This window comes from Hypanus sabinus, chromosome 16 (assembly GCF_030144855.1).
Source record: "Hypanus sabinus isolate sHypSab1 chromosome 16, sHypSab1.hap1, whole genome shotgun sequence".
NCBI classification, from domain to species: domain Eukaryota; kingdom Metazoa; phylum Chordata; class Chondrichthyes; order Myliobatiformes; family Dasyatidae; genus Hypanus; species Hypanus sabinus.
In genome coordinates, this window is record NC_082721.1 from 29,008,386 (window position 1) to 29,019,584 (window position 11,199).

Genomic DNA, 11,199 nt, shown 5'->3' on the forward strand with positions numbered 1-11,199 from the left:
AGATTTATTCAGTACATTTCATTGACTTTTATAGCTGAATTGTCATGTTAAAGTGAGTCTCCCTTTGCAATTGATCAATGTTCTTGTGTGTTACCTTGCAAAATATTAGGCTGTGTTTATCCTTGATACCTAACGTACCCTTTCTGATTTACTGACTGAGGATTGTCGTGAAATGCATTGTATTTTAAAGATGGACTTTGGGGACGTCATATGGACACTAAATGTTAAGCACTGTTTGTTGTCTTTCTGCAGCTCAGTCAGCCAATAGCAGAATTGAATGGGATCACACCAGGGGTCGATATAACTGTATGCAGTGCCCATACTCCAGTGAGGCACGGGAAGAAATGATCCTGCACATTCAAGATCATAACAAGGTCCTCAGCAGCAGATTAGTGAATGAAAAGGGCATGTTCATAAATCCTGGTGACAACTACAGTGCATTGTCAATGCAGTTCAGTGAGTCTTTGTTAACTTAAGTTTCCCTGGACCATGGCCTGTATGTAGAAAGGAAGATACCAATTTCTCATGCTTCAGAGTTGAAAGTTCAGCTGTGTGCTTTATGATTATTAGCGAATTTGGGGCCCAGTGGTTTTACTTTTCCTTCCCCCCCCCTTTTTTTTTTTGCAAGTATAAAGGCAGGCTTGCACAAAAGAAACAATTATTTATAGTTACCATGACGATATGATGCTCTGGTTCCAAAATCAACTGTATTTTTGTTTGTGCGTTTTTTTTCCCTTCTGAAGTTGACTCGTTACTGTATGATTTGCATGGTGCCCTCTGTGGCAGTTCCTTGTAGCCAGGCCCTGTTATTGTAGCCATAACCCAGAAAGTCATTGGGTTGATTTTTATGGCATTTGTCTTAATAATAGCCTCACATAGTACCGGTTTGTTTCTCCCCCTTGCTTAATCAGAAGTCCACTTTTGTTTCAGTTGCCTTTGGATAGTTAAACATTTTCTTGACCAAGAACTTGTTTGCTGTAGTTCTGGAACTCATCCACAACCTAACGGCCCTTTACTAGATTAACAAACACTATACAGACCCTAGTCCAAAAATGGCTGTGCAATATCTCCAGGCTGTCAGACTTGCTATTTGCACTCCTGTTATGATGTGAACTGTCAAACTAAAGTATTTCCTGCAAGTTCCTTCAGAGTTGTGCTAATTTAATACTGGAAGGTACTAGTATCACCATTAATAAAACGAATTGCCAATAAATAACTACAGTGTGAAGCCCCTCTCGGGAGAGTTTCATACTTCCAGTATGGAATTTCCATTGTTTTTGTGACTGAGTGTTTTAATGCTATTTTTGGCTGTTTCATATACAAGTTTGGCACCAAATATTGTCAAAAGTTTTCTCTTTGTTGTTTTCTTAAAAACTTTCAAAACAGATGATGTGATGTATGTCCCAGCACTATAAATCTTTTCCTTCAATTGCATACGGTTTCTGGGTACTTTGTATTTTACTGCTTAAACACTGTGATATTGTTTGGTTGTGGGACAAAGAGTGTAAAAGTTGAAAGACCTTGGTTCAGTTTTCTTCACTAGTAATGGACGGACAGGATCATAATTTCCCAGGTCGCTGTGCCAAGGCACTGTAGGATGCTACTGTTCACATCAAGGTGGTTCACTTGATGGTAAGTGTAAAATCTAGAAGAAAATCTATTAAATGACCCATTTTGCAGTTTTGAGATCTCTATTAGTGGGTCACATCCACCACACTCTTTTGTGTTGGTGATCACCATGGAGTGGGGCAAGACACAAGATCAAAACTGCTAATTCTACTTAGTTGGCCCCAAATATATTGGGTGTTGAAGAGCTCTACCAGTGTGACTGTTGAAGTGGGATTATGCTCAAGACATCACCAAGGTGGTGAGATATCTTCTTTTGGCCAGGACAGGACTGTTATAATTTGCCATCATTAGATCTTCAAAGGTATCCTTTCTTATTGTTTGGATCTCTTGGGTTAGCAATGGAACCAGTTATTTAACTGGAGTGGTATTCCTTGATCTTTGCATAACGCTGAGATAGTTATTGACTAGTCTATCCATCCAGGCTAGAGACAGATGAAGGGTGCCAACCCAGAAAGTTGAATGTCCATTTCCTACTATAGATGCTGCCTGACCTACTGAATTCCTCCAGCTTTTTGTGCACTTAACTATCCAGGCCTTTCTTTCTTCAGGCATATTTTTTACGACCCACCTAAGTTTTGGCAAAAAAGCTGAGTGTTAATTTGTCAGATGCACGATTTTTTGTCTTGATTGAAAAAAATGGAGTGAAAGGAAAATTACTCCTTTTTGTCAATGGCTGAAGTTTATCCTCTTGGTATCAGATAGTCCTTCCCAACCAGGACAATGTTGTTCGATTTCTTCCTCTGGGACTAGATTAATGAAACCTTTCATTGAAAGGTGGAAATTAATTTGCAAAGGTCAGGATCAGTGACAGGGTGTACTTTGAAGTTTAATCATATTGCAGATTAAGTAATATAACAGATTTCTTGTTTTTATCCAATTATGAAATTTCATTTCCCAAAGATAATGGGATTTGAATTGAGTCGCTTGCTAGAAATTTAGTGGCCAAGCCCATCACTGGCGTTTATCTTTGGATTGTTTCTATCTGTTCACGTTTGGTGTTGGATTATGTCTTTCTACAGAATGAACTAAATTATAATGGTAGCTTAGCATTTATTGTATCCTACACAGTGGGCTGAAAATTTTAAATAAACCTACAAATTAGCTGAATGCCACTGACCAGTGTTAGCCGGCTTACCCTACTTCAACCGATTGCTGTTTTAATGTTAGTCAGAGATCTAATTTGAAACTCACAGGATTTCAGATGGATTAGAGTTAAGAAGCTACCTTATGTTTCCAGCTTCATGTGTTTCCTTTTCTTTTAGATGCAATATATTAAGTTTCGCTTCGACAAAGCACGCAAAAAATGGTGGGGGAATTCGGTAGGTCAGGCAGGATCTATGGAGTGGACGTTTCAGGTTGAGATCCTTCATTCAGCATCTGCAGGATCCTTGTTTATAAGTTTCACTTAGAATTTTTTAATGTAGTTTTGGATAACTGAAGAGTCAAGTATAAAGATTTCATCCTAGCTGCAAAACCTACAACACTGACTGCAGTTCAGATATGTACAATGAACAGATCTTGACAGCTGTTTTATTAATTTAATGTTGAGACTGTGAAGAGGAGAAACGTGTATTTTGTGGGGGGGTTTTAAAGAGAAAAACAACCAGGGCTTCTAACACAACATTGATTTATACCATTCTTGTCCACAAAACAAATATATGAACTAATCCCATCTCCAGTGCACCCACATGGTTGATAAAATAAACTTCATAACAGGTATTTGCAAATTATTTTTTTAAATCCAGATTTTTATATCTATAGAGATTAATTTAATATTTTGTGCATGCAGAATTTAATACCAGAAGAATGATTTTGTAGAACGTATGTGGTTTAGTTTGCAATTTTTAGCTTGATATATCTTAAGAGTTGCATGCTGTACAAGATTATCAAGATTTGTGGACTAACATGCATAAATTGCTTTGACTGCCTAAGAATGTTAGCTTTACACAGAAACCTTTACAATATGCTTTGTTATCCTGCTATTTGGGGCATATTACAATAATTGCTTTTCAAGTGATTTTTGAAAGGGGATGGGTTGGCAATGGCCTCCTCTCCAAAAGGCATTTAACACTTCGTTATGTACTTTGATTATTTCATTGGCGTTTAAGTTAGACTCTTACATTTGTGCTTTATTTGTTCTGTTTACTTCTGTTTTGGATTGTGATCAATTTATAGATAATCTCAACTGCTGTGTTTTAGATTGGGAAAAGAGGTCATTCTGTCTATGCGGACCCCTAAGGGAGCACACCAATCACACTCCTTACACCCCCCCACTTACTCCACTGCACCCCATCCCCCCCCAACTCTTTTCCCCAATTACCCACACCAGAAGATAGTTTGCAAGGCCAAATAACCAGTGAGTTCATTTTTGGGATCTGGAAGGAAACCGGAATGCCTGGAATGTGTAGACTCGGTGTCAGAGTATCTCCTTCCCAAAGACTGCTGGATTGGAATTCAATCCATAGCCTCATTTTTGAGGAGGGAACACACACACAGACACAGACACACACCCCTGACATTAGTTCACTGTATTTTTTTTTGTCCCATTTGTATATTTGCCTGGTGGGTTTCAGCCTTCAACTTCTGATCCATTTACTTTGCAACATTGATTCGCATTTTCCCCTCATTATATCTGGTGATGGGGTTGCTGTGCATCACGTTCTTCGTGATTCCCCTTCCCTTGTGGCTCTACTGTTAGTTAGAAAAGTAACTGAACCACAGAACCTCCATCCTGCTGTAATGAATTTTGGACTTGCCCTTTGGATCATTTGCTCTGTATTTTACTCCTGGCCTTGCTGGGGCGCTCTTTGCTCTTATTTAATACAATGCCCAAACGCAGTTTATTTTTATTTTATCAAAATGAAGCATGGAATAGGACCTTCTGTCCCTTCAAGCCATGCCGCCCCAGCAGCCCCCGAATCAACTGTAGCCCAATTGTGGGACAATTTACAGTGACCAGTTAACCAACCAGCCGGCAGTTCTTTGGAGAACCCGGAGGAAACCCACACAGTCACGGGGAGAACATAGAGTCCTTACGGGCAGCAGCAGGAATTGAACCTGGATCGCTGGTACTGTAAAATGTTGTGCTGACCACCATGCTTCCGTGCTTATGTGCATACCTTTTGGGTAAATTTTCTATAGTAAGAGATCCGTTTCCTTCCTTGCTGAAATTTTAGAGATTGACCTCATTTTGATTCATGGTATTTCTACAGTCACACAGTATATCTTGACCATTCTTTCACGTCTTGTTAACTGCAGTATGGGTTGAGTCAGAAAATCATAAGTAGGGATTTCATGTGTGTTATTTTAACCAATGTTTACCCAGTCAGCTGCCAAAGCTGGAAATGGAACTACTTTTTTAAATGTGACAATAACAACAGTCTGAATTCCTTTTTGGCAGAAATCCAGTTAATCCAAACAAAAAGGATTTGTCCAAAGCTACTTAAATTTCGTATGTTTAGAAGTTGGGGTGGAATCCCATTTAATTTAGCTTTGTGACTTTGCATATGCCAATTAGAGAGGTATTAAGCTATTTTATGCTGTTGCAGGTTTGTTTCTAAGTTATTAATCCCTCGGTTATTAACCTTGTTGTTCTTCCTCATTCAACTGAAGGGCCCAGTGGGGTTATTGTGTTGTTCGGAATACAACAGCAGTGTTGTTTTGGAGCAATTATTTATGGGAAATGTCATCGGCTCATATAAAATCTTTACTTCTATTGCTTGGTAAAAACCAAGCTTGTGCGGCATAACTCTTTTGATATATTTTGTTTTAAAATAATTATCTTCTGTTCGCCAGGAGAGCAATAGAGGAATATAGCCAGTTGAGACAGCCAGCAGTACCTGCAGGGTTAACATTGCAGGTTAACATTGCGAGTTGCAGAACTCAATGTCTTTGGACCCATGATCTGCCTATTTAAAGGGCACTGTAGTTCAAACCCTTGCTATTCAGAGCTAGAGTATTGTGTGTTTAAAAGGAACGACCCAGATCTAATAGGGTATGGTATGTTTTTGCTTTTAACCTGCCTGATTTCACCCCTGAGCATAAAATTCTAGCAATGGTTTAGAAATCCCCCTCTCATTATTGAGGCTTTTTTTTTAATGGACTGAATTATCTTAGAAAATAAACAATTGCTCAGCTCTTTGGCCCAATATAATTAATGAGAACACAAGCTATTTCAATGCCCTTGTTTTGAGGTAGACAAGAATGTGGAATTACAACTTCAGAGTAGAATTGTTACTTTCATACCACACCTCTATGTTCACCTGCTCTATAAACATATTTACCTGATTCAATAGCTTTGGTTTGCACAGTGCTGTGACAAAGGCTTAAATTGATTATGTTATGTGGGGACAGGGAAGTCTTAAGGGAATAAAACATTACAATGGTTTATCACATTTATGAGTGTTTCCCAAGAACATTTTTTAAATTCTGATCTAATTCTTCGCATGTTTTGGTACAATTTTTATGTTCATACTTAAAGATATATGGTGAAAGAAATACTTCTAGGATAGCATGTCTGTTATTGAGATGTGTTTCTATTTACTATATATAATTTGCTTTGATATAATATTGTGTAGACTTGCGTTTTACTTTGTAATTTGTTTGTTCCACAATGTCATATCTGGCTGACACTTGTAATCCCACTTATTAGTGGATGTGTCGCTTGGTTCCCACATGCACTTATGTACAGAATTGACATTAATGTTATAAATGTAATGCTGGACACTTTTTAACCCTCCAATAAAATATTTCAAATGAACGTTGTCTGGTCACCGACTGTTTAGTATTTTTTATTCCCATCCAGGTAAGAGCAGTTTCAATACTGGGATTGTTAGAGTAATTTTTGGGGTTAGCATATACAGCAAATAACTAACTGACTTCAGCCACTAGCCTTCAGATTTGAATATGATTCTTGGATTATATCTAAAATGATGAATGGGTTCCCAAGGACCAAAAGTACATGTAAGAAGTGTTCATGTATGGCATGTTTTTTTTAATGCCTTTTTATTTAGATAACATTTTTAGAAAATCAAACAAGTCCCTTGTTCGTCATCAGATTCCTGGACATCTGATTATTCTCTTTGAAGCTGGATCATAAGACTGTTTCCTCATTTGTCCCCTCCCTTTTATGAATCAGCCTCCCTTAATCGCAGTCAAGCTTGTATTGAATTTTACAGCAACCCATTCTCCTAATCGACTGACTTCAAAATTACAACCCTCTCTTTTCATATTTTCATTAATTTCTTTCATCATGGTGATCCCTGGCAAAAGCAGCAATAGGATTTTGGGGCAACTAAGAGACAGACAACAGGAGTCCAAAGCAATGGAATCTCATTTAGGCCAAACTAGCTAAAGGGGGTTTCCCCCTCCTTCCCAAATGAATTTTAGCAAACTTTTATGTTTGCAACGGTGTGGGAACTTTATGGTCATTGTTATTAATGCTAGCAGTGCATACAGATTAAATTCCCTGTCTGAGATTTGCAAGTGACTGTGGGTTCAATTCCCACTGCTGTCTGTGGGGAGTTTGTACGTCCCCCCCACCCCGGCAGTTCCCTCCCACGTTCCAAAGGCGCGCGCATTAGAAGGGTACTTGGTCACAGAAGTATAACTGGCCTGTGTGGTCTCAGTGAAGGGCCTGTTGCTATGCTGTATCCCTAAATAGAGAATAAATTTAAAATAATGGACAGGAGAATCATTAAAAACATTGTACACAATGCATCTACATACAGGTGTATTTGGCAGTAACTTGTTTGTACTGAACAAGAAAATTGTGAGACCAGCACTGGTTGAATAGTTATTTCAAACCGCAATGAGCTCGGTGTAATTAATAAATCTGCGGAGAGAGGGTGAATGGAAGAGGGTCACGTTCAGCTAGCCACGTGTTAGAGATGAACAGTCTATATACGAGGGGACAGAAGCAAGGTGTCGAGTGGAATGAGGGTAGGCCAAAGGACCGAAGTAACAGCCCAGAAGTGCAAAATAACTGAAGTGAAAGGTTTTAAAGGGATTGTTAGTGGTGTAGCGGTTTCAGCACTGGACCGAATGTTTCGAGTTCGAATCTGATGGCTGTCCATCCGTGCTGGGTTGAGCGCCGAGCTAGCAACTCGGCCTCTTTTTAAAAAAAACTCTTTAAAATGCTACAGAAACGGCGAAATAAAAAGCCGCCCTCTGCGCCGCAAGGTGTGAAAATGAACAACCAATGAATGTTGGGCTTCCCCACCCGATTATTTGTTCCAGTTTTGAACTAGGAACTTCTTTGAAAAGCAACACACATAAACATCTAATGACATGCCTAAATGTGAACATTTATATTGGTTTGTAATGAAATAAACCAGTAGTCATGTGGTTTGAGTTGACTAATTCCACGTTGCGACCCGAGGACGCAAATAACTTGTTTGAAAGGTAAAGTACGGCACTCTGCGTTTGGTGTCTCAAGATGTAAACCGTTACCCCGATTAATAGCAATCATGTAGCGATATTTTATCGTTTGTATGACATATGAGCTGGAAGGAGCTAGAGTACGGAGGGGAGGAAAGAGAGGATACCGAGGTGAGCAGCTGAGAGATGGGGGTGCTGAAGGAGGGAGACAGGTGGCAAGTGTAGGGGTGCACGCACATGGCCAGTCCGTGTTTGGCTAAGTTTGTGCACCACAACCTGACTTTCCAGATGCATTAGACAGACCTCCTCTCCATTGGGAAAAAAAGATCATGATTCTATCTGGTGTGTAGCCATTCCACATTAAAAAAAACCAAGATATTTTCCATAAGTCAGGGAAATTCCTGAAAGAGTATCCACAATTGCAGGCACTGGCATCATTTTCTCCATTAAAATTGGATTAGCCGAAACAGAATGTTACAAAACACATCTGCCCTCAGGATGAGACGTTTCATTCTAGAATGAAGGAGATGTCCTCCTTTTTCAAAGAAAGGGGTTCCACCTCCTCCCTCAACCGCATCTCTTCCATTTCACGCACATCTGCTCTCACCCCATCCTCTTGCCACCCTACCAGGGATAGGGTTCCTCTTGTCCTCACCTCCCACCCCAGCAGCCTCCGCCACCAGCACATAGCTCTCCATAACTTCCGCCACCTCCAACAGGATCCCACCACCTTTCCCTTCACATCTTTCCCTCCCCCCCCCCCCACCCGCCACTTTCTGCTTTCCGCAGGGATCGCTCCCTTCGCGACCCCCTTGTCCATTCGTCCCTCCTGGCAAGCAGAACAAGTGCTTCACTTGCTCCTACACCTCCTCCCTCACCACCATTCAGGGCCCCAGACAGTCCTTCCAGGTGAGGCAACACTTCACCTGTGAGTCTGTTGAGTTATTTTACTGTATCTGATGCTCCCACTGTGGCCTCCTGTATGTCAGTGAGACCCGATGTAGATTGAGAGACAGCTTCACTGAGCATCCTTGCTCCTTCCGCCACCCATTTTATTTCCACTTCCCAGCCCCATTCCAATAGGTCAGTCCATGACCTCTACTGTTGTGGTGAGACCACACTTTGGTTGGAGAAAGTGTAGATTGGGAAGCTCATTCTGTAAAAGGGCTGGATGGTTTAGAGTTTGTGAAATGTGTGCAGGATAGTTTTTTGCAACGATACATAGAAGTACCGACTAGAGATGGGGCAGTGTTGGATCTCCTGTTAGGGAATGTGATAGGTCAGCTGACAGATGTATGTGTTGGGGAGCACTTCGGGTGCAGTGATCACAATAGCATTAGCTACAATATAATTATGGAGAAGGACAGGACTGGACCTAAAGTTGAGATTTTTGATTGGAGAAAGGCTAACTTTGAGGAGATGCGAAGGGATTTAGAGAGAGTGGATTGGGTCAAGTTGTTTTATGGGAAGGATGTAATAGAGAAATGGAGGTCATTTAAGGGTGAAATTACGAGGGTACAGAATCTTTATGTTCCTGTTAGGTTGAAAGCACCATAGTTTTCAAGGGATATTAGAAACTTGGTTCGGAAAAAGAGGGATGTCTACAATAGATATAGGCAGCATGGAGTAAAGGAATTGCTCGAGGAATATAAAGAATGTAAAAGGAATCTTAAGAAAGAGATTAGAAAAGCTAAAAGAAAATACGAGGTTGGTTTGGCAAATAAGGTGAAAGTAAATCTGAAAGGTTTCTACAGTTATATTAAAAGCAAGAGGATAGTGAAGGATAAAATTGGTCCCTTAGAGAATCAGGGTGGTCAGCTATGTGTGGAGCCGAGGGAGATGGGAGATGATTTCTTCGGTATTCACTAAGGAGAAGGATATTGAATTGTGTAAGGTGTGGGAAACAAGTAAGGAAGTTATGGAACCTATGACAATTAAAGAGATGGAAGTACTGGCGCTTTTAAGAAATTTAAAAGTGGATAAATCTCTGGGTCCTGACAGGATATTCCCCAGGACCTTGAGGGAAGTTTGTGTAGAGATAGCAGGAGCTCTGACGGAGATCTTTCAGATGTCATTAAAAATGGGGATTGTGCCGGAGGATTGGCATATTTCTCATGTGGTTCCATTGTTTAAAAAGGGTTCTAGAAGTAAGCCTAGCAATTATAGACCTGTCAGTTTGACATCAGTGGTGGGCAAATTAATGGAAAGTATTCTTAGAGATAGTTTTTATAATTATCTGGATAGACAGGATCTGATTAGGAGTAGCCAGCATGGATTTGTGCGTGGAAGGTCATGTTTGACAAACCTTATTGAATTTTTTGAAGAAGTTACGAGGAATGTTGAAGAGGGTAAGGCAGTGGATGTAGATTATATGGACTTCAGCAAGGCCTTTGACAAAGTTCCACATGGAAGGTTAGTTAAGAAGGTTCAGTCGTTAGGTATTAATGCTGGAGTAATAAAATGGATTCAACAGTGGCTAGATGGGAGATGCCAGAGAGTAGTGGTGGATAATTGTTTATCAGATGGAGGCCGGTGACTAGCGGGGTGCCTCAGGGATCTGTTTTGGGCCCAATGTTGTTTGTAATATACATAAATGATCTGGATGATGGGGTGGTAAATTGGATCAGTAAGTATGCCGATGATACTAAGGTAGGAGGTGTTGTGGATAATGAGGTGGGTTTTCAAAGCTTGCAGGGAGATTTATGCTGGTTAGAAGAATGGGCTGAACGTTGGCAGATGGAATTTAATGCTGAGAAGTGTGAGGTTCTACATTTTGGCAGGAATAATCCAAATAGAACATACAGAGTAAATGGTAGGGCATTGAGGAATGCAGTGGAACAGAGAGAACTAGGAATAACAGTGCATAGTTCCCTGAAGGTGGAGTCTCATGTAGATAGGTTGATGAAGAAGGCTTTTGGAACGCTGGCCTTTATAAATCAGAGCATTGAGTACAGAAGTTGGGATGTAATGTTAAAATTGTACAAGGCTTTGGTAAGGCCAGATTTGGAATATTGTGTACAGTTCTGGTCACCGAATTATAGGAAAGATATAAATAAATTAGAGAGAGTGCAGAGATGATTTACTAGGATGTTACCTGGGTTTCAGCACTTAAGTTACAGAGAAAGGTTGAACAAGTTAGGTCTCTATTCATTGGAGCGTAGAAGGTTGAGGGGGGATTTGATCGAGGTATTT

At 40.2% G+C, this 11,199-nt stretch overlaps 1 protein-coding gene across 1 annotated transcript in view; it reads left to right on the forward strand.

Annotated features, from left to right (window-relative positions):
* znf414 (zinc finger protein 414) overlaps nucleotides 1-1,434 on the forward strand; it is a 29,786-nt gene extending 28,352 nt beyond the window's left edge. The window contains exon 4 of the mRNA XM_059991429.1: nucleotides 253-1,434. Within this exon, the coding sequence (XP_059847412.1) occupies nucleotides 253-476 (224 nt within the window). The 3' untranslated portion in view covers nucleotides 477-1,434. The remainder of the gene's footprint in view (nucleotides 1-252) is intronic.
* Nucleotides 1,435-11,199: the final 9,765 nt, after the last annotated feature.